The 27,130-nt window shown below is 41.6% G+C and overlaps 1 protein-coding gene across 1 annotated transcript; it reads left to right on the top strand.

Annotated features, from left to right (window-relative positions):
• Positions 1–886: 886 nt before the first annotated feature.
• BUD13 (BUD13 homolog) lies at positions 887–26,154 on the top strand. The gene is made up of 10 exons (XM_023208285.3): positions 887–1,086; positions 3,648–3,741; positions 8,030–8,114; positions 10,179–10,892; positions 12,476–12,693; positions 14,213–14,318; positions 14,965–15,103; positions 15,419–15,603; positions 16,157–16,238; positions 25,747–26,154. Exons 1-10 carry the CDS (start codon positions 944–946, stop codon positions 25,838–25,840), a joined length of 1,860 nt encoding a protein of 619 aa, XP_023064053.1. The 5' UTR covers positions 887–943; the 3' UTR covers positions 25,841–26,154.
• Positions 26,155–27,130: the final 976 nt, after the last annotated feature.

Raw genomic sequence — 27,130 nt, 5'->3', positions numbered from 1 at the left:
TGTGAAGTTGAGCAACTTCCTTAATCTTGCCAAGCTTCAGTTCTTATCTGTAAAATGTGATATTGAAACGATTTGAGAATTGTGAGGGTTAAATGAGATAATTCAGGTAAAGCTCTAAAACCCCTGCCAAGAATAAAGTCTTTTCTTCCCCCGCAAAACTTGAGTATTAGAATTCATTCTCGTTTCTCTCTTTTGCTATGCTAAAAATAGATCCAGGTCCTTTTCATTGTCAAAATTTTAGTTTCCTTCAAAAGATAACTGGGAGCTACTTGTAATATAATACCAGAAGAGTTACACAGGTCTTAGAAACCACGTTTTTCATAGTAATTATGTTGGTTTGCACTTTCTGGCTTCCCTTCTCGGACGGTAGGTACCTGGAAGCCTAGTGGAGCAGATTCTCCCCACTTAAAGATACTTATAAAAGTAACGAACATAGTTCCGATGACCATATGCCCAACACCGCTCTGCGGACTTCACACAGTAGTGTCATCTCAGCCTGTGACCATTCCGAGTTAGGTGCCGGGATTCTCCCCGCTTTGTGATAACTTGCCCGAGGTCGTACAGCTAGCCAGCTATGGAACCAGTATTCAAACTCGGCTACGCTGCAGCCTGTGGCCCTCCACTTTCTTGCCCGTGCTCTGCAGTTTAGGTAACCTCTGGGGGCGGGGTCTTTTGGGTCAGGTTGTGTCCTCACAGAACAGCCTGCTTGCTGCGGTTGGGTGGGTGGGTGGATGAAGAGAAGAAACCTGGTGGCGTCGTCCCAGGGCTGTGGAACGCCCCGAAGGTGAGCGCATTCCCCGCGGCCCCACCTGTCAGCCGCGCGGTTCTCAGCACTCTCCGCCACTTCCGGCCCTGGCCCCGCCCCCTCGGGTGGCTGGCGTCCGTTACGCGTTGAGGCATTTTGTCCTCAGCGCCGACCTGTCTCTCTGCCGTCGCCGCTGCCATGGCGGCAGCTCCGCTGCTTTCCAAGGCCGAGTATCTGAAGCGTTACTTGTCCGGGGCAGATGCCGGCGTCGACCGGGGGTCTGAGTCCGGTCGCAAGCGTCGCAAAAAGCGGCCGAAGCCTGGCGGGGCCGGCGGCAAGGGGTGAGTTGGTACCGGCCGGGGCGGGGCCTGCGACTACTCGCCACCCCTCACCCTTCCCAACTCCGCCCTCGGTCGCCTGGTGACTCCTTTCCTCTTGGCGGGTCTCCTGGCTTCTCCGGCGACCCCTGCTTGTGTCCAGGCCCCACTCACATCGCTTGAGGCCCCGCATTGCCTCTGCCGCCCCGCTTACACCTCGAGCCTCTGAGCAGTAGCGTCAGTGCGTTAGAGCCGGGCTGTAACTTTGATTACTCTTTTCCCGCCTTGGTAGACTTCCGTTCTCTCCCATAGAGAATGAATATTGCGCCCCGAGAAAAATGGGGCGGATTCAAAGCCTCTGTGCTTGGATCTTTAGGGCCCGGTACCTGCCTGTGGGGATTCCCAAATCCCAAGGACTTGGTTCTGAATCAGAGACCTCTGATCACCTCCTGTTACTCTTAGTAATAGTCCTACTAACAAGAGAAGTTAACATTTACATAGTTATACTTTTCTTGCCAGGCAACATTATAAGAAATTTAAATATGTTTGTTTAAGCCTTACAACAATACCATGAACTGGGTATTATTTTCAAATGGGAAAACTTTGTGGCCCAATGTAGTGGGCCCTACCAAATCGTTTTCCACCCATAGAATGTGACATTTAGAAATAGGGTCTTTGGAGATGTAATCAGTTAAGACGAGGTTATACTTGATTAAGGTGGGTGCCAAATACAAAATGACTGTTTTCCTTTTAAAAAGAGGGAAGTATGGATACAGATACAGCAACAAAGGAAACACGACCATGTCTAGATGAAGGCTGAGATTGGATTGGATTTATGTTGCCAAAAACCAAGGTATGCCTGGGGCTACCAGAAGCTGGGAGAGGCAAGGAAAGATTCTCCCCTACGGACTTTCCAGGGAGGATGGCCTTGCAGACACGTGGATTTCAGATTGCTAGCTTCCAGAACTGTGAGAGTTTCTGTTGTTTTATGCCACGCAATTTTGTGGTACTTTGTTACAGTAACTTTAAGGCACTAAGATACCCAGTGAAGTCACATTGTTCTAAAGAACTAGTCCATGTTGTTTTCTGGTTTGGTGCTTGCCTTATTATTGTCCTCGTCTTTCTGCTTCGCTGACTTGTGTGGATCCTTTGGAGGCAGTGCCATGTGATGAAAGTAGCTTGAGTGTTGGAGCAGCACTGGTCAGAGTTCGAATCCTAGCTGTGCCACTTTATAGGCTGTGTACCCTTGGCAAGGTGTTTCATCTCACTGAGCTGCAGTTTCCTTATCTTTAAAATGGGAATAATACTGAATAATAATGCTTTTATGAAGTGGTGGTTGTGATTAGAGGGATTGCGTTAAGTGACCCTGGCTTTTTGAATAACTTCACATCATGGCAGTCATTGTTATTATTGGGGCTCAACTATTGTTTATCCATGTAACAAGCATTTATTGAATACACCATATTCCAGTTACTGTAGGGTGTTGAGGATGCCTCTGTGAACAAAAAGAAACATAGTCCCTGTTCTTGTGGAGCTTATAGTTTAGTGGGAATACAGGCTTTAAGCAACTAATTACACAACTAATTGATGTATTTGCTTTATGATAAATGCAATGGAAGTATTCTAAGAGTTTTTAACAAGAGTTCTCAGTCTTTTTTTTTTTTTTTTTTTTTTGAGACAGGAGTCTCACTCTGTCACCCAGGCTGGAGTGCAGTGGTGTGATCTCAGCTCACTGCAAGCTCCAACTACAGGGTTCACGCCATTCTCCTGCCTCAGCCTCCCAAGTAGCTGGGACTACAGGCGCCCACCACCACACCTGGCTAAGTTTTTGTATTTTTAGTAGAGACAGGGTTTCACCATGTTAGCCAGGTCTCGATCTCCTGACCTCGTGATCCACCCGCCTCGGCCTCCAAGTGCTGGGATTACAGGCGTGAGCCACTGGGCCCGGCTGGGTCCGTAGTCTTGAGTGAGTGGGGGATGGTGAGGGAATCGGGGGAAGCAGTCAAGAAAAGTTTGCCAGGCCGGGTGCGATGGCTCTCGCCTGTAACCCCAGCACTTTGGGAGGCCGAGGCGGGCGGATTGCTTGCATATAGGAGTTTGGGACCAGTCTGGGCAACATGGTTAAACCCTGTTTCTACAAAAAATAAAAAAAAAATAGTCAGGCACAGTGGCACGTGCCTGTAGTCCCAGCTACTTAGGAGACTGATTGGAGAGAATAACTTAACCCCGGGAAGTCAAGTCTGCAGGGAGCCATGATGGTGCCCTTGCACTCCAGCCTGGGCAAAACAGTGTGAGACCCTGTCTCAAAAAAGAAAAAGATTGAGAAGAGTAGATCAGGCAGAGGGAAGGAACTGCATATGTGAAAACTGATGCGTTAGTAACTTGGCTGCTTCCTAGGCACCAAAGGATGACCCAGGGAGGTGTTCAACCAAGGAAGTAGCAGTAGGAGATTAAGATGACCTTGTAGACAAAGACTGGACCATGCAGGATCCTGTAGGATTTTGAACTTTTATTTTAAAACCAATAGATAAGTGTTTTTAGGCTGCTATCCTAGAAAGACTCTTTTTGATCTTATTCTCATTTAGAATGCGGATTGTGGATGATGATGTGAGCTGGACCGCTATCTCCACAAGTAAACCAGAAAAAGAGGAAGAGGAAGATGATGGAGATTTGCCTGTGGTAAGTATCTTTGGGGCTGTCAGGATTTTGAAATGAAGCAAGCGTCTCAATTTTTTTTTTTTTCAGACGGAGTCTCACTCTGTCACCTGGGCTGGAGTGCAGTGGCGTGATCTTGGCTCACTGCAACCTCCACCTCCTGGGTTCAGGCGATTCTCCTGCCTCAGCCTCCTGAGTAGCTGGGATTACAGGCACCCGTCATCATGCCCGGCTAATTTTTTTTGTTTTGTATTTTTGTAGAGACGGGGTTTCACCATGTTGGCCAGGCTGGTCTTGAACTCCTGACCTCAGGTGATCCACCCACCTTGGCCTCCCAAAGTGCTGGAATTATAGGTGTTAGCCACCGTGCCAGGCCAGGTTTCTCAATTTCTTTTCCCAGCTCAGGGTAGATTTGTAGGGGGTTAGTTGAGAACAGAAAAGAGGTGACAGTTTCCAAAGAGCTGTTTAAAATAGTTTCCTTTGCTGATGCCTATACACCAACTCCTCTCTTTATGGAGGGCCCATCAGCCTAGAAATGAGACGGATCACAGAGAGAGGACTCCTCAACATCAGTGATAGAGTAATGATGTGAATTAGCTGTGGTTCAGTTTGTTGGAATCTTCCTTAAAAACAATGCTGAGGTTCAATTATGGGGAACTTTTTATTTGCTCCTTTTTTTCACTGATTTAACCAAACTTTCAAATTGTATATTCTTGCCTAAGTACTGGAGATACATAGATTAATAGAACATAGCTATATTTTAGAGTTTATACCCTAGAATGAAAAACAATTTCAAATAAATTTCAACAGTATGGTAAATGTTGGGGATATTTCACATATGTACCAAGTGCCATTAGAGCCCAGGGGAGGTAGCATACTTTGTATTCTGCTGGGAGATATCCTGAAAGATGTAAATACTGAGTTTTGAAGGATAAGTAAGAGCCAGGTGGACAAAATCATAGGCAAATGACCTCCCAGTGGTTCATGAAACCATTGCTGAGAATTTCTGAGAAACAAAGTGGAAAGGAGAGCTGTTGATAGGCTGAATTCCACTAAAGGTGGTAAAGGTGGATTCCAGATGAGTATTTAATATTAATTCCCAGCAAAATTCTAAAATAGATTATTTAAAAGAGGGCTTGCTAGTAATTAGAAGGAAAATAGTGATCTTAGGGAGCCAGTTTAGTTTTGGTCAGAACAAATAAATATTAACAATGTTTGTTGTTATTTTTTAATTTTATGAAAGCAATGCATATTTATTACAGAATATTTGGGAATTGAAAAAAGTTTAAAGTTTTTAAAAGAATAACCACTTATATTGTGACCATCCAAAGATAACTGCTGATATTTGGATGCATATCTCTTCAGGTTTTTCTCTTTAGAGATTATACATGCTTGTGTTTTATTTTTTTGAACATAATTGGGATCATACTGTACATATGGTTTTGGAGTCTACTCTTCTGCTAAATAATATGTTTTAGATACTTTGGTAAGACCTGAAAATATTCTTTGAGTGTATGATTTTTATTGGTTATGTAGTAGTTCACTATATATATTTATTTAATCTGTTCTATTACTGGATACATGAACTGTTTCCACTTTTAAAATATCATACATCATTGTACATAAATCATTTGTAGAAATCAGTTTATTTCTTTATTCCCATAATATGAAATGAATGGATCAAAGGGTATGGTTCTTTTTAGTTATATTCCCATATTGCTTTCCAAAAGGTGCCAGCAGTTTACACTCCCACTAGAGGTAATGAGAATGCCAGTTCGCCTACGTCGTCAATATTATTATTATATTTTTGAGACAGGGTCTTGCTCTGTTGCCCAGGCTGAAGTACAGTGGTATGATCATGGCCCATTGTAGCCTCTACCTCCCAGGTGCAAGCAATCCTCCTACCGTAGCCCCACGACTAGCTGGTACCAAAGGTGCGCACTTCAATGCCTGGCTAATTTTGTGTATTTTTTGTAGAGATGAGGTCTCTGTGTTGCCCAGTCTGGTCTTGAACTCCTGGGCTCAAGTGATCCTCCCGCCTAGGCCTCCTAAAGTATTGGGATTACAGGTGTTAGCCACATGCCCGGCCGATATTAAAGAATTATTAACAAAACAAAACCAATAGCAAACCTATGCCGATTTAGCAAGTGAGTAATGGTATCCAGTTTCTTTTTTTTTTTTTTTCTGAGACAGAGTCTCGCTCTGTCGCCCAGGCTGGAGTGCAGTGGCGCGACCTCGGCTCACTGCAAGCTCCTCCCAGGTTCACACCATTCTCCTGCCTCAGCCTCCGAAGTAACTGAAACTACAAGCTCCTGCCACCATGCCCAGCTAATTTTTTGTATTTTTAGTAGAGACGGGGTTTCACCGTGTTAGCTGGGATGATCTCCATCTCCTGACCTTGTGATCCACCTGCCTCGGACTCCCAAAGTGCTGGGATTACAGATGTGAGCCACTGTGCCTGGCCCAGTTTCTTCTAACACTAGTGAAATGAATCATTTTTTATATGTTCATTAGGCTTATGTTGTAGGTGTATTTTATCATTTGCCTTTTCACTTACTTCATAATAGTTTTTATTTATTATTTATTTTTTTTCAGACAGATTCTTGCACTGTCACCAATGCTGGAGTGCAGTGGCTCGATCTTGGCTCAAGCGAACCTCCTGCCTCAGCCTCCTGAATAGCTCGGATTATAGGCGCCTACCACCATGCCCAGCTAATTTTCATGTTTTTAGTAGAGACGGGGTTTTGCTCTGTTGCCCAGGCTGGTCATGAACTCCTGGGCTGAAGCGATCCACCCGCCTCAGCCTCCCAAAGTGCTGGGATTACAGGAATGAGCCACCGCACCTGGCCATTTTCTTTTATGATATTGTCTTGCTTTTATGATGGCTCAAAAACCTAAACAAAGGAGGCTTTAGTGTCAATGCTCTCTGCATTGGTTAAAACAGATCTTGATTATTGAATTCATTTTTCTAACTGCAAGATCACCACCACCACCACCAGTAATAATGACAAAACGATGATGATGATTATGATAGCAGTGGCAGCACAGGAATAACTAATAGGTGTAATTTATTGAGCATTTATCATGTACCACGCATGGCTAAGCTTACGTGAATTATCTCATTCGATCCTTATAGCAATCCTTTGAATCCCACTTTTACAAATGAGGAAATTGAGGCTTAGAATAATTTACCAAAGGTTACACAAATGCTAAGTGGCAGAACTGGGATTTAGATCTTAATTCATCTTGCCCGAAACCTTGCTTTTAATGCTCAGTGAGAGATCTCAAAACTGGATTATATGAAGAATGATGGTAGGATTTTCGGAGAAGTAGAGGGCTGTTATGACCTGGATTGAAATTCCAGTTCTGCCACTTGTTAGCTTGTGACATTGAGAAAGTTACTTAACTTTTCTGAGTCAGTTTGCTATTCAGTAGCGTGGAGCCTTTCTTTGCAGGGTTATTGTGAGAATCAAGTTAGATTATATGAGGAAAACACAGTACCTTGCACATAGTTGCTACTCTATAACCAGGATTTATTATGCCATCATTCTTTGAAAATTTGTCATGTGGAAAAGGGATCAGTTGCATCAGAGGTCAGAACTAGAATCAATTCAAAGAAGTTATAGGAAGATAGAGATGAGACCAGTAAAACTAAGAACTTTCTACCATTTTTGAAAAATGCAGTGGACTGCGTTGTAAGATAATGAGGTCCTTGTCAGGAAGGGATTGGGTGAGTGACCATTTATTAGGAATACTATAGAGAAGATTCTGATTTGTTCGGAAGTTTGGAAGATAAGAAATGTGGTTTTAGCTCTTAAAGATTAATGATTCTGTGTACATCTCAGTGGTTCTTTTTGGTTGTATTCAAGAAAACCTATTATTGTGACTACCTACAACAAGAGAGGTTTCATAGAAACCCAAAGTCCTTGATTAGTGCTAGGCATGATGGGGGGCCACCTATGTTTTCACTCTTAATGTAGAAGTAAAAGCGTAATAGGAATTTAGTGTTAGCTTACAAGTGGCTGTCGTGTACCTAGCAGGTTAATAAAAAGGTTTGTAATGAAAGAAATTAACCTTTGCGGGGAAATTGATTAATTAGAGAAGGATCTACAATTCAACCAATACAGTGACAGTCAGGTGCTTATGGAGCTAGCATAACTGAAGACCCCTACTTATTTCTTCATGACCATGTTGGATATGTGTGCGCCCTTAGGTTAGGAATCGGAATGGTTGTAACTTCAGGTTTTTGAGACAGTGCTTCTTGGCTGGATCCTGCGGATTTCCTCAGCATAGGAAATCTTTACTCCCACAGGTGGCAGAGTTTGTGGATGAGCGGCCAGAAGAGGTAAAGCAGATGGAGGCCTTTCGTTCCAGTGCCAAATGGAAGCTTCTGGGAGGTGAGTTTCAACAATAGATAAATCTAAATCTCCATTAGTAGGGGAGGTCTTTTTTTTCTTTCCTACACTTTTCTTTTAGAGGTATGCATAGTTTTTTTTAGTATGTCGTTGATCCTGAAAAATAAAGCAGGAAAAAGGAAGCTGGACTTCTTCAGAAGTAGTAAGACATAGGAACTTAGAGACCAGATATTCCTCTTTCTCTTGTATTTTGGCATTAGGGTTACTGAGGTCGGTGACTAATTTTGAGGCCTGTGAGCACACATTCCTCTTTGACTCAGAATAGGAGAGCCCTTGGTATATAGGCAAGACTTTGGGAGGAGTTTAGAAGAAACAGGAACAGAATTTGGGGACTTTAGCTGCCACTGTCCTCTTCTACAATGAAGCAACTCATTTCTGGGGGGTCAAGGACCAATGTTTTTTGTTCTGTTTTTGTTAGTAAATTCCTCTCTTCTTTCCTTAAATATTGGTATTTTACAGTGCATTACCCTCCACTTGCCCACTTTAGACTCTAGGAAGCTAATATTTATAACTTAACTCTCTTGAAAAAAATTTGAGTCCTTGAGACTTGGATAAAAAGCGTTTGTGTGTCACATCTGTTTGAGCATAGACTGGTCTTATTTTCCATGATAGTCCCCTGTCTAGCACAAGGAGCTGCCTTTAATAAATATCTGTAGAATTGTTTAATTGCTAGTAGGCATTTGATTTTTGTAGCCTAATCAGAATTCTTTTCCAAAGAGAATCTTTTGGTCTCCATATCTTGTTTGTCTAGGAAGACACACAGACACACACACACAGTGCTTTTCTGTATCTGAATGTTTAGAAAGTCAGTCACACACACTCACTCACTCACTCCTTCACTCCTTTTCTTCTGCCTTGCTTTCACTTCCCCATCCCAATCTGTTACTGGAAATACGCTTACCAATCTCTGACCCTTACTTCCTTCAGATTTACTGTTAGGCCCCCACAGACATCATACTTTTCTCTGTGGAGTGGATTCCAATCAGATAGGCCTGTTCCCCAAAGTAAAGGAGTTGACTTGTTTTAATTCATTCATTTAACAAGTATTCATTGGTTTCTACCCAGCCTTTATTTTTATTTGGGCTATGGAACTCAGTGACAAGAGATAGACGTAGAGGAAGAACTGGAGTTTGAAAGCGTTCCAGATGCTATAGGTATTTCATTCTGTGGTGCCTTGGAAAATGGAAGGTCTCAGACTTGTATTTTAACTTTAAAGATTTACGTATTTTAAAGATTGCACGTGGACTCTGGAGTCAAATAGAGCTGAATTTAAATATTCCTCCACCACTTATTAGCAATATGACTTTGGCAAGTTAATCTTTCTGAGTATTAACTTCCTCATCTATAAAATGGAAATGACAATATTTATGTCCTAGGCTTATGAGAATTGAATCAGGTAATCTTTATAAAACATTGGCACACAGTAGGTGATTGGTAATTACTTGCTCCTTTCTTTTTTTGTGATTTTTCCCCTCTCTAACAAAGAGCACAGTGAAATGGATTAAATAGTTAACAGCATTTTATTTTGATATTCACCGTTTTAGTCAATTTACCTTTTGAAAGAGGAGTGAGTACAAACTATAAAGTATCTAGTCAAAATATCAGTAGGGGCCACTAGCTGGGAACTCTGCACAAATGAGGTTTTAGAAAGAATATTGGACTGGGAGTTAGAAGACTTGGATTCTAGCCTGTGTCTTCATCTTAGTAGCTGTGACCTTGGGTAAGAAATTGCTCAGCTCCTCAGCTGAAAACAGAGGCTCTGTTCATAATACAAGGGTACCTGCCCTGCTTACCTTAAAGGGTATAATATGAAAAATGTACTGAAAATGCTTTGCAAATTTATGACTTGGTAGGCGGAGGGGTTATTCTTAAGATATTCATGAGTGGTGATTTGCGGCCGCTAAGCAAGAAAACTGTGCAGGCCTTTTGGGCTTTTTGAGCAGTTCTGAGGTATGTGCTGCTGGAGCATGTCTTGAAACTGGGTGTGGGGGTGGACAGAGGGACAGAGCATTTGTGGGAATCTGACTCTTTGTTTTCTGTGTTTAGGCCACAATGAAGACCTACTCTCACACAGGCATTTTCTTCACGATACCCTAGATTCATCTCCTAGGAGAGTCCGTCATGATACCCCGGATTCATCTCCTAGGAGAGTCTGTCATGATACCCCGGATTCATCTCCTAGGAGGGCCCATCATGACACCCCAGATCCTTCTCCCCTCAGAGGGGCTCGTCATGACTCAGACACATCTCCTCCCAGGAGGATCCATCATGACTCCTCAGACACTTCACCTCCAAGGAGGGCCCGTCATGATTCTCCAGATCCCTCTCCTCCCAGGAGGCCTCAGCATAATTCTTCAGGTGCATCACCTAGGAGAGTCCGTCATGATTCACCAGATCCCTCTCCTCCTAGGCGAGCCCGTCATGATTCCTCAGATATCTCTACCCCCAGAAGGGTCCATAACAACACCCCTGACACATCTAGGAGGACTCTTGGCTCTTCAGACACACAGCAACTCAGAAAGGCCCATCATGACTCCCCTGATTTGGCTCCTACTGTCGCTCATTCCCTACCCAGAACCAAAAGTGGAAAAGCCCCAGAAAGAGCCTCTAGCAAGACTTCTCCACATTGGAAGGAGTCAGGAGCCTCCCATTCGTCATTCCCAAAGAACAGCAAATATGAGTATGACCCTGACCTCTCTCCTCCACGAAAAAAGCAAACAAAATCCCATTTTGGAGACAAGAAGCAGTTTGATTCCAAAGGTGAGCATATGACTGTCCATGAGAGGGACAGATGTATCCCTGGGAGCTTTCTTTTGGCCCTTTACTTGTTTTATTAGGTATAAGAATGGAGTTTCTTTGGGAAAGTTTTGAAAAGTGAGAGGCTGGGTTTGGGAGGGTTAAAGAATTATGGTGGCAGGGAGGAAGGTTTTCATGTATCTTTTTATGTACTCGCCCCACCCCATAGAAAAGTACAATTTATTTGTTGCAGAAGCTTTAGAATGTACAGAAGTGTATAAAGATAAAATGTGACACAAAATTCTGTCATTCAGAGGCAATTAGTGTTGTAGCCAGGGTCATCTTAGTCTTTTTTGGTTTGCCTTTTTTATATAGTTAAGCTCTGGCTATGTAGAACGTTTGTATTGCATGTGCAATCTTGCCTGCTCTCCTTTCTTAACAGTCTTCCTCAGGCCATAAAAACATCTTTATGTTAATAAAATTTTTAATAGTGTTTCATTACACAAATTTAACCATTTTCCTAATAAACAATGTTTTTGGTTATTTCCAAGTTTTTGCTTCTGTAATTCTATAATGAACATCCTTGTACATAAACTGTTGTCCCCATTTTGGATTATTTCCTTATCTACTTCTAGATAGATTTCCTGGAAATTCAACTACTTCTATATAGGTTTCCTAGAAAGCTGAGAAGTTGATGTACTGGGTCAGAAGATGTGGCCGTTTTAAAGACTGTCGATACATATTGCAGAATGCTCTTTGGGAGGTGACTTGTGACGCTTATATAGTCACTAGAATTTAGGCCTGTGCAGTTACATTTTTTACTCCCTCTTTTGTTCCTAGGATCTACTTTAACTTTATATTAAAGCACTTTGTTATCCTTTAGTCCGAGGATATCAGAATATAATTCTAGGTATTGCTGACTTTTGCCACACTATGGAGAGCTGTCTTTCCATGAGTGGGGTTACTGACATAGGGGAGTGTGTGGAGATCTTACACACCAGTTACAGTCAGTGGTCACTTGGGAATAGAATGCCATCTTCTGCCTGTTGGTCTTAAAAGTTGTTTCTGACTTTGCTCTTCTCCTATGTCATCCATACTTATGTTTAGGTTAATGATAATTCTTCATAGAAAAACTAAATAAATATTGCACATTAGCTTGGTAAGTTATTTTCTTAGATTCTTCCAAGGGGATTAAAGAACTCTTTGGCCAGGCATGGTGGCTCAAGCCTATAATCCTAGCACTTTGGAGGCCGAGGCAGGCGAATCACCTCAGGTCAGGAGTTCAAGACCAGCCTGGCCAACATTGGCGAAACCCCATCTCTACTAAAAACACAAAAATTAGCTGGGCATGGTGACACACACCTGTAATTCCAGCTGCTTTGGGAGGCAGAGACACAAGAATTGCTTGAACCCAGGAGGTGGAGATTGCAGTGAGCTGAGATCACACCACTGCACTCCAGCCTGAGACTCTGTCTAAAAAAAATAAAATTAAATAAAATAAAAGGAATTCTTTAATTTCTAGGTTCTTCTCCCAGCCATAGGAGATTTCATGTAAGTTCTTCACCTAGGGGACGTCAGAGTCACACAGATTGTTTGCTCCTATCCAGGTGACTGCCAGAAAACAACTGATTCAGACCTTTCTTCTCCACGGCATAAACAAAGTCCAGGGCACCAGGATTCCGATTCAGATCTGTCACCTCCACGGAATAGACCTAGACACCGGAGCTCGGATTCTGACCTCTCTCCACCAAGGAGGAGACAGAGGACCAAATCTTCTGATTCTGACCTGTCCCCGCCTCGAAGGAGTCAGCCTCCTGGAAAGAAGGTCAGGATTTTCAGGAGCCATGTCCTTCTTTTTGTGTGACTCTTCTCTCTCAGTTTTATATATGTCCCAGAGAAGCCAAGAAGAAGGATGTAGCTCTTAGAAGTGTAGTAAATCTTAGTTAAAAGGACCTTTGGAGGTCTTTCTTTCTGAAGGCAAACTGGCTATAACCTAACCCAGGTGGACTTACAGATACCAGATTTCCCAAGTAGCTTCTGCTTTTATAGCCTCTTAATTCTACAATCTCATTTTAACAGGTCCAGAAAAGCTGCCTGTTTTCTTAGGAATAAACTAGGGACTGTAATTTGCAGAGTGGAGTTTGGAGCACAAATGTGTCAAACGGATCATATGACAAGATGCTTAATATCTCTAAACCTCAGTTTCTTTATCTGTAAATTGTGGATAATAGTAGTACCTACTGCGTAAGGTTGTTATGGTAATTAAGCCAGTGTGAGTAAAACTCTTAGCACAGTGTCTGGGACAAAGTAAGTATCTAGTGTTAGTGATTTACTAGTAGAAATTGGACTATAGGTCTCTGTAGCCAGAACTTAAGAACAGACACTTAAAATATGAAACCACTTTTAGAAATCATGTTGTCCGAAAGGTCAATGTTTTGTTTTGAATTCATGGTAAAGCTTGATGAATTAGCCAAAAAACCCAGAAATCCGTATGAACCTTGAGTAATTATATTGTAAAGAACATGGGTAGTAGTAAAGGAATCTTATTTGTGAGTGGTTAAGAAACAGAATGATAGAGCCTGTGATGTGCGTTTTTCTGCCCAGTGCAGACTTATCAGGTAAATCTTGTCTGTAGAAGACTCTAAGAAAACTGGTCCTGGCAGGGTAGACCAGCTTGTTCTTTACCCAGAGAGTGAGATTCTTCTCTTTTAGGGAAAAAAGAGGTCTCTGTTTCAGCTGGACCCCTTGACATTTTATATATCTGTTTAGTTCATGGACAACTTAATATTAGTCCAATTTGGTTGCTTAAGGATATCAGGATATACCGTGTGCTTCATTCATGGGCTGGTTTGCTATCTTGATACTAAGTGGAAATTAGCAAAAAGTTTTCATTTGGTTAGATCTTTTGTTATCACCCTGAAATATATCCACAATTTAAGGATCTTAGGTTTGCTTGAGTTTGTACTGTAAATGGAATATTTTTATCAGTGTTGGTCTCTAATGGAAGGCTTAGTACTTTATACTGGTTTCTGATCAGATGACCTGAGAGAAAATCTTCATGTGTGCAGTTTATTTTCTGAAAAGTCAGAAATGCAAATGTGTAGCTCTCCCTTTAACATATTGTTAGTTTGTGTTTCTCCTTACTCTTAAACTTGATGGTTTTGATGAAATTTGATTTTATTTTATAGTTTTTGAATCCTATGGTAATTAATGAGAATGTAAAGCTAGAGTTTGAGGTTTAATTATTGCTGGTCATCAGACACAAATGCAACTAACTGTGTACCCATGGAGCCTACTGCCACATCATCCCGTTAATGTTGGATGCTCCCTTTTCCATTGCATAGGCTGCACACATGTATTCTGGGGCTAAAACTGGGTTGGTGTTAACTGACATACAGCGAGAACAGCAGGAGCTCAAGAAACAGGATCAAGAAACCATGGCATTTGAAGGTAAAAATATGAAAGTGCAGAGACCAATCCAGGCTCATTTTTTTTTTTTTTTAATTTAGCTTATTGTACCTGATATTTTAAACTTTTAATTGCTATCAGATTTCAGCTCTGGTTTTATGCATGGTTATAATTTCCCAGTGAGTCCCAGTGTTTCTTTCCTTCTTGAAAAATGCCATTTCGCCCAGGCGTGGTGACTCATTGTAATTCCAGCACTTTGGTAGTCCGAGGCGGGTGGATCAGCTGAGGTCCGTAGTTCGAGACCAGCCTGGCTAACATGATGAAACCCCGTCTCTACTAAAAATAGAAAAAAAACTAGCCAGGCGTGGTGTTGCATGCCTGTAATCCCAGCTACTCAGGAAGCTGAGACAGGAGAATCGCTTGAACCTGGGAGGTGGAGGTTGTGGTGAGCCAAGATTGCGCCACTGCACTCCAGCCTGGGCAACAGAGCAAGACTCCATATCAAAAAAAAAAAAAAATGCCATTTCTCGGGCCCAGTGCCAATATGCACCTAGATGTTGGTAGGAACTACTTTGGTCTGGCTGCAGAAGTTCTTATCTAGCATTAGAATCCCAAGTGGTTGATTTGATCTCTTAGAATGTTATTTCTGATTTTGATCCTGATATTTGAGTATAATTTTCCTTTGCAGCTGAATTTCAATATGCTGAAACCGTATTTCGAGATAAGTCCGGTCGTAAGAGGAATTTGAAACTGGAACGTTTAGAACAAAGGAGGAAAGCAGAAAAGGACTCAGAGAGAGATGAGCTGTATGCCCAGTGGGGAAAAGGGTAAGGGAACCACTGAAAGGGTAAACAAGATGGCAGTGACTGGAACAAGTCATTTCTCTGCTCTTCTTGATCACTCACTTTCTTATTATGCCTTCAGAGCTGTTATCAGTAATGGGAAATTTGGTGTGCTGAATCTTCTTCCTAGGATATTGATATATTCCACACTTCCAGTGGATATTCTGGGAATTTTAACCTGCTCAGTATTTGCCCTAGGGTACTACTAGAAAGAGGAGAGTCTCCAAATTTAGCAGTATGGTCCATCTTGTGTAGAAGTGGAAATGTCATAGCAAACACTCTTGGTTCTTTTTTGCCCAGGCTTGCCCAGAGCCGGCAACAGCAACAAAATGTGGAGGATGCAGTGAAAGAGATGCAAAAGCCTCTGGCCCGCTATATTGATGACGAAGATCTGGATAGGATGCTAAGAGAACAAGAAAGAGAGGGGGACCCCATGGCCAACTTCATCAAGAAGAATAAGGCCAAGGAGAACAAGAATAAAAAAGGTGGGACTTCTGGGAATCAGCAGAGCTGGAGGTGACTTATGAAGAGAGAGAATCGTTAGGATGCTGTTACATAGCTGTATGCAAGGAAGGATTTCCCAAATAATTTAAATTCATTGTATTTGTGAGTTTAGATTCAACTCAACTGGTCTTTCTATATGAAAATTTTTCTGGGCCAGGCGCGGTGGCTTATGCTTGTAATCCCAGCACTTTGGGAGGCTGAGGCGGGTGAATCACCTGAGGTCAGGAGTTGGAGACCAGCCTGGCCATGGTGAAACCCCGTCTCTACTAAAAATACAAAAAAAATTAGCTGGACGTGGTGGTGCACACTTGTAATCCCAGCTACTTAGGAGGCTAAGGCACGAGAATCGCTTGAACCCAGGAGGCAGAGGTTGCAGTAAGCCGAGATTGTGCCACTGTACTCCAGCCTGGGTAACAGAGTGAGACTCTATTAAAAAAAAAAAAATAATAATAATAATAAATTCCCACATTGCCATCCAGCTCTGAATTAAATTATGTCATTAACTAAATACTTTTTTCTTACTCCTCTCTTTAGTGAGACCTCGCTACAGCGGTCCAGCACCTCCTCCCAACAGATTTAATATCTGGCCCGGATATCGCTGGGATGGAGTGGACAGGTAAGCCTGGGTATTTCTTACTTTTTTATTTTCTCTTCTACCTGACTGTAACCTTCCCTAACCACTCGTAAGTTGCTCCACACTTTATTTAATTCTCTGCTTTAATGACAAGGTGAAAAACATGCACTTTGCTTGCTTCTATATCTGAGGTCCACCAATCCTAATTTTTCATGCTGGGAACACTCTTCTTTCTGTTTCCTTTTCATAACACTTTTTAAAGCTCTGTACAAACAACTCAGGTGGTTCAGATAAGACACCCTTTGTTTTGGGCATTGGTTACTTGTAATGATATTTTCTAAGGTTTAGAGGGGTCGAGTGATGAGTCGTGGTCTGGAGCCTTCTATGTGATATGACTTTAAAATGTAGCCTCTGAATCTTTATTCACTTTACGGTCTTAGGAGGCAGTCACTTTTAATGTCTCACAGTCCTCTACCACCTCATCTGTCTACCTACCAGCATCTGTACCCACATGCTCTAACTTCCTGTCTCTTATGATGGATGAACTATATTTGCTTCCATCCAGAGTCAGTTCGTGTACTCACGTATTATATCCTATCTCCTCTTGCCTACTAAAGGACATTGTTTTAGTATCTAGCACAATAATTCTCAAACTTTTTAATTTCAGGATCCTTTTACACTCTTTTGTTTTTTTGAGATGGAGTCTCGCCCTGTTGCCCAGACTGGAATGCAGTGGCGCAATCTCAGCTCACTGCAACCTCTGCTTCCCGGATTCGAGTGATTCTCCTGCCCCAGCCTCCCGAGTAGTTGGGATTACAGGCGCGCACTGCCATGCCCAGCTAATTTTTTATATCTTTAGTAGAGACAGGTTTTCACTATGTTGCCAGGCTGGTCTCGAACTCCTGACCTCAGGTGATACGTCCACCTTGGCCTCCCAGAGTACTGGGATTCCAGGTTTACAGGATTACAGGATTACAGGTGAGCCACCATGCCCAACCACTCTTGTTTTTTGTTGTTGTTGAGGCAGAGTCTTGCTCTGTTGCCCAGGCTGGAGTGCAGTGGTGCGATCTCCACTTCCTGGGTTCAAGCAATTCTCATGCTTCTGCGGCCTGAGTAGTTGGGATTACGGGTGTGCATCACCATACCCAGCTAATTTTTGTATTTTTAGTAGAGACGGGGTTTTTGCCACGTTGGCCAGGCTGGTCTTCAATTCCTGGGCTCATATGATCGTCTGCCTCGACTTCCCAAAGTGCTGGGATTACAGGCTTGAGCCACCGTGCCTGGCCTACACCCTTAAAAATTACTGATGACCTCAAAAAGCTTTTGTTGATGTGGATTATATATATTGATATTTACCATGTTATAAATTAAAACTCAGACATTTAAAAAGTGTTTATTCATTCTAAAAAATAATAAACTAATTACATTAACATAATAACTTTTTTTTATTATTATACTTTATGTTCTAGGGTACCTATGCACAACATGCAGGTTTGTTACATATGTATACATGTGCCATGTTGGTGTGCTGCACCCATAATTACTGTATTTTTAAATGAAAAATAATTACATTTTCCAAGTGAAAAAATAGAAGGATGGCATTGATTTACATTTTTGCAAATCTCATTAATGTCTGACTTAATAGTAGGTAACTTGACTGCATTTATCTGCTGTGATATGGTGTTCAGTTGAAGTATAGGAAGAAAATTTAGCCTCACACATAGGTAGTTAGAAAGAGAAGGCATATTATATTTCTTAATGTTAACACAAAAACTCAACAAGTGCTGGTTTCTTAAAGGTGAGCTATGTGGAACCTGAAACCAGATCAAAGAACTTTCATTACTGTTATATTAATTTTTTTAGTACTCTGAGTGGATCTTTTACCCATGCATGATTTTATAACATCATGCATTGGTCATTTGTAAAATATTGGTTTGCTGAGTTTTTCAGACCTTCCAAATGTTGACATATTTCCACTATACAATATCAGAAAGTCACTTTTGTTAACATCACTTCTGGTCTCATCACAAAAATCTTTAAATAATGGGAAGTTAAAGAGTTCACAGTTTTTCAGAATTCTAATTTACACTTGAAAGTTTAAATGTTATCACTGGCATTTCCATTGCTTGAGCTGTTTCCATTTAATAGCTTAATTTCTCTGCTGAGATTTCCCATCTGTTCATTATGAGATATTTTCCTCTTCTTGAAAATATTTATGATATATAATTGGTGCTTTAAAGTCCTTCCTGTCTGCTAATTGCAACATTTGATTCGCCACAGGATTGGTTTCTATATTGGCAGCTTTTTCTTCAGTGTGGGTTACATTGCCCTGTTTATTTACCTATCTAGTCACTTTTTAAAATTGTTACTAGACATCATGAATGATATACTGTAGAGACTTTGAGTTCTGTTACACTGTATTGTCAGTTGTTTTCCTTCTGGTAAAGCTCACTTTGTACAATAGCTTTTTTATAGATTCCATCAGATTTTGTACCTAGAGGGTTGTTCCATCTTTGCATGCAGTTTGATTTCTTACTTTCCAAGCTAGATGCTTTTTGCTTCTTTTTCTTGCCCTGTTGCATTAGCTAGCACTTCAGTGCAGATGTCGAATAGAAGTAGTGAGAGCAGACATCTTTGCTTTGTTCCTAATCTCAGGAGGAAAACATTTAGTTTTTTACCATTAAGTGTGTTGTAAGCTGTAGGTTTTTTGTAGATACCCTTTATCGAGTTAAAGTTCCCTTCTATTCCTGTTTTGCTGAGAGTTTTTTTTTTATTTTATTTTTTATTTTTCATTATACTTTAAGTTCTAGGGTACATGTGCATAACGTGCAGGTTTGTTACATATGTATACTTGTGCCATGTTGGTGTGCTGCACCCATCAACTCGTCAGCACCCATCAATTCATCATTTATATCATGTATAACTCCCCAATGCAATCCCTCCCCCCGCCCCCGATAGGCGCCAGTGTGTGATGTTCCCCTTCCCGAATCCAAATGATCTCATTGTTCAGTTCCCACCTATGAGTGAGAACATGCAGTGTTTGGTTTTCTGTTCTTGTGATAGTTTGCTAAGAATGATGGTTTCCAGCTGCATCCGTGTCCCTACAAAGGACGCAAACTCATCCTTTTTTATGGCTGCATAGTATTCCATGGTGTATATGTGCCACGTTTTCTTGATCCAGTCTGTCACTGATGGACATTTGGGTTGATTCCAAGTCGTTGCTATTGTGAATAGTGCCGCAATAAACATACGAGGAATGTATATTGGATTTTGTTCAGAATATTTTCTAATTATCCTTTTGGTTTATTCTTTGCTCCATGGGTTATTTAGGAGTGCATTAATTCCGAATATTTGGACTTTTCTAGATATCTTACTGCTATTTACTTGTAATTTAATTCAATTTTGGTTAGATAATATACTGTAATATTTTGATCTTTTGAAATTTGTTTGGTCAGGCACGGTGGCTCATGTCTGTAATCCCAACACTTTGGGAGCCCAAGGCAGACGAAATTGCTTGAGCCTCAGAATTTGAGACCAGCCTGGGCAACATGGCAAAACCCTGTCTGTACAAAAAAATACAAAAATTAGTCGGGCATGGTGGCACACGCCTGTAGTCCTAGCTACTCTGGAGGCTGAGGTATGAGGATCACTGAGCCCAGGGAGGTCGAGGCTGCAATGCGCTGTGATTGCACCACTGTACTCCAGCCTGGATGACAGAGTGAGACCCTGTCTCAAAAAACAGTAATACAAATGAAATTTGTTAGATGTGTTTTATGGCCCAGTATGTAGTCTATCTTCTGAATGTTTCGTTTGCACTTGAAGAGAACGTATATTCTGTAGTTATAAAAGGTAGTATTTTATAAATGTCAGTGAAGTCAAGGTGGTTAATAGTGTTTAGATCTTAGATCACCTATGTTCTGGGTTTTTTTGTGTCTGTATTTTTCTATCAGTTACTATCAATTGTGGATTTTTTGTTTTAGCTGGTTTGTTTTTCAACTCTAAAATTTCCATTTAATAGCTTACATTTCTCTGCTGAGATTTCCCATCTGTTCATTATGAGACATTTTCCTCTTCTTGAAAATATTTATGATACATAATTGGTGCTTTGAAGTCCTGTCTGCTAATTGCAACATTTGATTCACCACAGGATTTGCTTTCTATTGACTGGTTTTTCTTCAATGTGTATTGCATTTTCCTGTTTATTTACCTGTCTGGTCACTTTTTAAAATTGTTACTAGGCATCATGAATGATTCACTGTGGAGACTTTGAGTTCTGTTACACTGTATCCCTCTTAAGTGTGTTGGTTTTTATTCTAGCAGGTAGCTAACATGGCTGAACTCCAAACTGTCTCCTTTGCGGTCCATCTCTGCTCAGTTCTTTTAGTTTCTAGCTGCCATTTTTTTTTATTGGCCTGATGGTATTTTCTCTGCACATGTGTTGTTTAACAGTTAGCCAAGGATTTGAGTAGGGTTTGTATGTAGATTTTGAGGTTCATCCCTTTTGTAGTTCCTTCTCTTTCAAGATTTCCCTCCTAATTTCCTAGCTGTTCTGCCCACTTTGCACTAACTTCTCAAGCCAGTAAGCCTGTGGCTTTCTGCCTTCATGAGCTGTGCTGTTTGGGAAGTTGCCCTCTAGCAAATCTCTTCTCATATATAGACTTCATCCAGTTTATACTTACTTTTGGTCACTCTTCCACATGTTCAAATACCTGTATTTCTTTATTTTGTCTAGGTTTTATGGTTGCTAACTGAGGATAGGTTAGTCTGCTCAGGTTACTCTGCAGTGTCTAGAATCTAACTCCCCACCTTATATGGGCCTAAGGCATTGTCTTCTGTCCCTCATGGTGCCATCAAAATCCAACAGCCAGGTGTGGTGGCATGTGTCTGTAGTACCAGCTACTTGGGAGGTTGAGGCAGGAAGATTCCTTGAACCCAGGAATTAAAGTCCAGGCTAGGCAACATAGTGAGACCCCATCTCTAGAATAAAAAAATGTAAGACTCTTTTTTCTGATATTGGCAGATGTCTATAAGATGACTATAGTTCCTCATCTTGTTAGATATCTTTAGGGTAGCTGTGGTTACAGGCTAGCTTACTAGTTCCGTTTGCGGTTCACTACATGAACTACAAAAAGTATGTAGGCTTTTGGTAGAAGGAGGATTTTTCAGAATACTCATTTGCCATACATACGGCCAGAAGTAGATCTTTTTATAGCACAACCCTACAGATGTTCCCTGCTACCGAGTTTTTGTTTTTTGTTTTTTGGACCCAAAACTTAGAATTCTCCCTGACCTAGTTTTTTACTAGTGTTTAATTTGTCTTCATCTTTCTCAGTTGCTTTTTTCTACTTCTTGTTCTGATTTTATCCTAGATTTCTCCTCTTATTTCCCTTTGTCACCCTTGCTTTCTTTCTGTTACTCATCTTTCATCATCTTTCCTAGTTTTGTCTCTATTGGGCCCACTGCAAGGGGATATTTCCAGAACAGATATATAGTATGTTACAGTTGGAAAAACCCATGAGGTAATTACCCAGCCCCTATTAATTAAAAGAGAAACTGAAGCCCAATAAATAAGCAGTTTGCCTGGAGGCATGCAGTTTCCCTGAGAAAGCTGGAATTAGAACTCTGTTCCTGATTCTCTGGTCCAAAGCTCTTTCCACTGTGAGTTCTCCTGCAATTTGTTTTCTGATTCTGCTTAGTATTTGGTGTTTGTTATTCATATGTCCTTTGTGTTAACATATTAGTATAAATCTCTTAAGACCTTATTACCAAGGTAGAAAACAGTGGTTTCCTTAGTGCTTTGGACTACCATCCATGTTTCTAAGTTTGGAGAGGATGCCATTTATAATAAACTTCCCTTCTTCTTCTTCTTCTTTTTTTTTTTTTGAGATGGAATTTCGCTCTTGTCGCTCAGGCTGGAGTGCAGTGGCATGATCTTGGCTCACTGGAACCTCCACCTCCTGGGTTCAAGCGATTCTTCTGCCTCAGCCTCCCGAGTAGCTGGGATTACAGGCGTGTGCACCACACCCAGCTAATTTTTGTATATTTTTAGTAGAGACAGGGTTTCACCATGTTGGCCAGGCTGGTCTCTAACTTCTCACCTCAGGTGATCCACCCACCTTGGCCTCCCAAAGTGCTAGGATTACAGGCGTGAGCTGCCATGTCTGGCCAAGTTTCCCTTCTTAAAGCCCTCCGTTACTCCACTCATTCCTTAAGGGAAAGTCTTAGCATACATGTTATAAGTGTAAGCAGCTAGGTACTAGGTACTAGGGATTCCATGATTAATGAGAGAGAGCCCCTGAGCCCGGGAGCTCACTTTCAGTCTAGAATAGAAGACAATTTCAATGCTGTTTAGTTAATGTTACTATAGAAGATTTTCAAGATGTTTTGGGAGCACAAAGGAAGAGTGAGTTGAGCCTTAGGAGGATGTGATCAGGAAGTGTTTCCTAACGGATGAAACATGGGAGCTGAGTTTTAAGGGATATTGGTAAACCAGCCAAGATAAGAAGGAAAGGAAGGATGTTAAAGGAAGAGGGTCCTATATGTGCAGAGTCATAAGGCTATGAGACACCATGGTGATACCAGGTGGTTGGGGGTCCATAAGTAATTTGCTGTTGCTGGATAGCATGAAGTTTGAGATGGTTGAGAGAGGTTGGCAGACCCTGATCACAGAAGGCCCTGGAAGCCTTTCTGAGGAGCTTGGTCTTCACCCTAGAGGTAAAGGGGAGCCACGGAAGGATTAAAAACAGCTCTGCAATTTAGATAGACAAATCCATTGTAGCAGTAATGCAAAGGATTTGAAAGGCACAAGATTGGAGGTAGAACAGATGCAAGGCTTTTGCAGTAGCTCAGGCTAAAGGTAATGAATGTCTGAACTATGACCTTCAGGCAGTGGTAGTAAGGATGGTTAGTAAGAGAATAAGAAGTGGGAATGTGCTTAGGGGTGAGCTGGAGGGACCTGTTTGCTGATTTGGGGAAGAGGAAGGAGGAGTCACTGGATTTGGCAACAAGGAATATCATTGATGACTTGAAAGGGCTAGTTCCGTGGTATATTGAAACAATGGCCAGATTCTAATGTATTAAGGAGTGAATGAAAAGTGAGGAAACAAATAGTGAATACAGGCTGTTTCAAGAAGTTTAGATAAGAAGACCAAGAGAATGCATGGTAATTAGAAGGGATTTGAGGACCACTCACTACCTCCTTGAAATTCACCCATGTATTGTTTTCCATGACACCCTACTCCTGGTTCTTTTCTCTGATCATTCTTGGGCCACCTTTGCAAACTCCTCTTCCTCTGTGCGCCTCTTAAATCTTTCCCAGGGCTCCATCCATAATTTTTAGCTGTTCACACTCTATGTGCTCCCTCTGGCTGATTCTTACCTACTCATGTTTTCAACTATGACCTATATGTACATGATTTCCAAATCAGTATTTGCATCTTGGTCTGGTGTATTTAAGCTATGTGTTTCTCTATTGATTTGGACTTGAGAGATTTCAAATGCATTGTATTTAAAGCTGAACTCATCATCTTCTACTGTAGCCTGCTACTACTCTTGTGCTCTCTAATTTGCCTCCTCCTTCTTTGTCCTTGTGTACCTAATCAATTAGTCTACTAATTAGTCTTACTAATTTTGCCTCCTGTATCTTCTCTCTTCCATCCCTCTTTATTTTATTTTATTTTTTTTTTTTTTGAGGCGGAGTCTCGCTCTGTCACCCAGGTTGGAGTGCAGTGGCCGGATCTCAGCTCACTGCAAGCTCCGCCTCCCGGCTTCACGCCATTCTCCTGCCTCAGCCTCCCGAGTAGCTGGGACTCTAGGCGCCCGCCACCTCGCCCGGCTAATTTTTTTGTATTTTTAGTAGAGACGGGGTTTCACCGTGTTAGCCAGGATGGTCTCGATGTCCTGACCTCGTGATCCACCCGTCTCGGCCTCCCAAAGTGCTGGGATTACAGGCTTGAGCCACCGCGCCCGGCCCCATCCCTCTTTATCATTGTCTTCATCATCTGTTGCCTGGACCATTGCAGTGATTTTCCTGCCCCAGATCTCCTCCAGAGTGATCTCTTTGAAATGCAGTTTAAGTTCTTGCTTTACATCTATCCTTTCTGGATGAAATCTAAGCTTTTTACCATGGCCTGCAGAGCTCATTATGCATTGGCCTCTGCCTACCTTTCCAATTTTGACTCATGGCTGTTCCCTTTGTCGTACTTCAGGCTCCAGCCATACCAGTTTGCCTTTGGTTTGCTACACATACCAGGCCACTTCTTATTTCTGTGCCTTTGTTCTTGTTGCTTATTCCGTTCTGAAATGACCTCCAGACCCTTCTGACCCTTCCCATCCCCAGTGCTGTACTGATCATTCTTGCTCAACCCTCATGTCACCTTTTTATCATACCTCCCCAAAGCTGATTAAGATACCCATTCTGTTTCCATGATACCCTATACGTATTTCTGCCAGAGTTTAAGCGGTTCTTTTAATTTATTTGTTTAAGTGTCTGTCTCTTCCTCTTCTACTAGTCTGGGAGTTCATCAGGACAAGCGCTGTGTGATACTCATTTTCATGCAGTGCCTACCATGGTACCTAGTATATACACAAAATTCAATAAATGTTTTTGTAATGAATGGACAAAATATAAGATGTGGACATCAGCTGAAAGAAAACTGGGCTTTTAAAGAGTGGCAAATGTGGCCGGGCGCGGTGGCTCAAGCCTGTAATCCCAGCACTTTGGGAGGCCGAGACGGGCGGATTACTAGGTCAGGAGATCGAGACTATCCTAGCTAACATGGTGAAACCCCATCTCTACTAAAAACTACAAAAAACTAGCCAGGCGAGGTGGCGGGCGCCTGTAGTCCCAGCCCCCCCTCGGGAGGCTGAGGCAGGAGAATGGCGTGAACCCGGGAGGCGGAGCTTGCAATGAGCTGAGATCCGGCCACTGCACTTCAGCCCGGGCAAAAGAGCGAGACCCCGGCAAAAAAAAAAAAAAAAAGAAAAAAAAAAAAAGAGTGGCAAATGTTTGAAATAGCTGTCAGAGTGGGGGAAGGGTCTGAACAAGGACCAAGAAAAGGATGAATGATATATTTTATCCCTTTGATTCTATTGCATATACCTTAAATATTTTCTTTTCTTTTCTTTTTTCTTTTTTTTTTTGAGACAGAGTCTCACTATGTCACCCAGGCTGGAGTGCAGTGGCACGATCTCAGCTCACTGCAGCCTCCACCGCCCACGTTCAAGCGATTCTCCTGCTTCAGCCTCCTGAATAGTTGGATTATAGGCACCTGCCATGGCATCCAGCTAGTTTTTGTATTTTTAGTAGAGACAAGGTTTCACCATATTGTTCAGGCTGGTCATGAACTCCTGACCTCGTGATCCACCCGCCTCAGCCTCCCAAAGTGCTGGGAATACAGGTGTGAGCCACCATGCCCGGCCATGCCTTAAATATTTTCATATGACCCCTTACTTTCCCCCCTTTTCATTATATTGTGAACTCTTCCCTTTCTTTTAAAATAAATGTCTCTTTCAGGGTTCTGGCTGAATAGTATATCTCTTTTGATTGCAGATCCAATGGATTTGAACAGAAGCGCTTTGCCAGGCTTGCCAGCAAGAAGGCAGTGGAGGAACTCGCCTACAAATGGAGTGTTGAGGATATGTAACTTGCCTGAGGCTGTGGGGGTGGCTGAGCTGTGGTAGTGGGCATAGGCAGCGAGATATCCAGCGGTAACAGTTGTCTGTGCTAATAATTGGAGCCCACAAAGACCAGCACCCTGTTGAATGCCAGTTTTGACCACAGAAGAATATTCGAGACCTGATGTTTGGACTGAGGTACCTGTACTTCTTGGGTATGACAACACCGGCTGTTGCTGGCTTTCAGAGGAAGCATTGATTTCTCAGTGTACCAGGGGTTGTTCTTGGTTAGGGTTTTTCTTTTCCTTTTTAAAATAAACATATATTTATTTTTTTTAAATTATTTTCTTAACTGGGTATTCTGTTTTGGGAAGAATACAGGCTAATATTGAACCCGTGGGGATTTGGGGGGTGGTGGTTGAATTTTTCACTAATCTAGAAAGCAGTGTGAGTAAAAACTTTTCTTAGTGATAGATCCTTCCTTTGAGAAAACAGGAATTAGTACTAAACTCGGCTCAGGAATAGACACACAGATATTTGGAGACATGGTGTATGATAAAGGTAGTGTCACAAGTTAGTAGGGAAGAGATGGATAATAGTGCTCAGAAAATTGACTTATTATATGGACAAAAATAAAGTTGAACCCTCATACCATATAAAACAAAAATCCCAAAGTGATTAAAGACCTAAATGAACGATACCATGATACACAGCTAGTAGGAACAAATGGCAAATGTTTTTGTGCCTTGGGGTAAAGATGAATTTCTTAAATAAGATCCCAAAGCACAATGCATAAGATTTGATAGCTTTGATTACTTTGTAATTAAAGGTTTCTATTTGGCAAAGCATCCCATAGTCAAAGCTAAAAATGGATATGGATTAGGAGAAAATATTTTCAGTGTCTAAAACTGACAAGGATTGCATATACAAAGGATAGAATGTAGAAAGAGCTTCTGCAAATCATGAAGAAAAAGACAAATGAAATAAAAATATGAATAGGTAAAATCTAAAGAGAAAAACCAGAGTGGCTCATAAGTATATTACCTCACTAGTAATTAGAGATATGCTAATTAAAACACTGAGTTTCTACCTTACATCTTAGTTTGGCAAAAATAAGCAAGAGACTGATCTGATGGGGAATCAGAACTCATGGAATATTTTCTCTTCTCTTCTCTTCTCTTTTCTCTTCTTCTTTTCTTTCCTTTTTTCTTTCTTTCTTTCTTTTTTTAAAGACAGAATCTCACTCTGTCGCCCAGGCTGGAGTGCAGTGGTGCCTCCACTTACCGGATTCAAGCAATCCTCCCACCTCAGTCTCCTGA

The sequence above is a fragment of the Piliocolobus tephrosceles genome, chromosome 13, assembly GCF_002776525.5.
Source record: "Piliocolobus tephrosceles isolate RC106 chromosome 13, ASM277652v3, whole genome shotgun sequence".
In the NCBI taxonomy this organism is placed as follows: Eukaryota; Metazoa; Chordata; class Mammalia; order Primates; family Cercopithecidae; genus Piliocolobus; species Piliocolobus tephrosceles.
The sequence above is the reverse complement of the archived record's forward strand: the minus strand, read 5'-3'. Positions and strand labels throughout refer to the sequence as shown.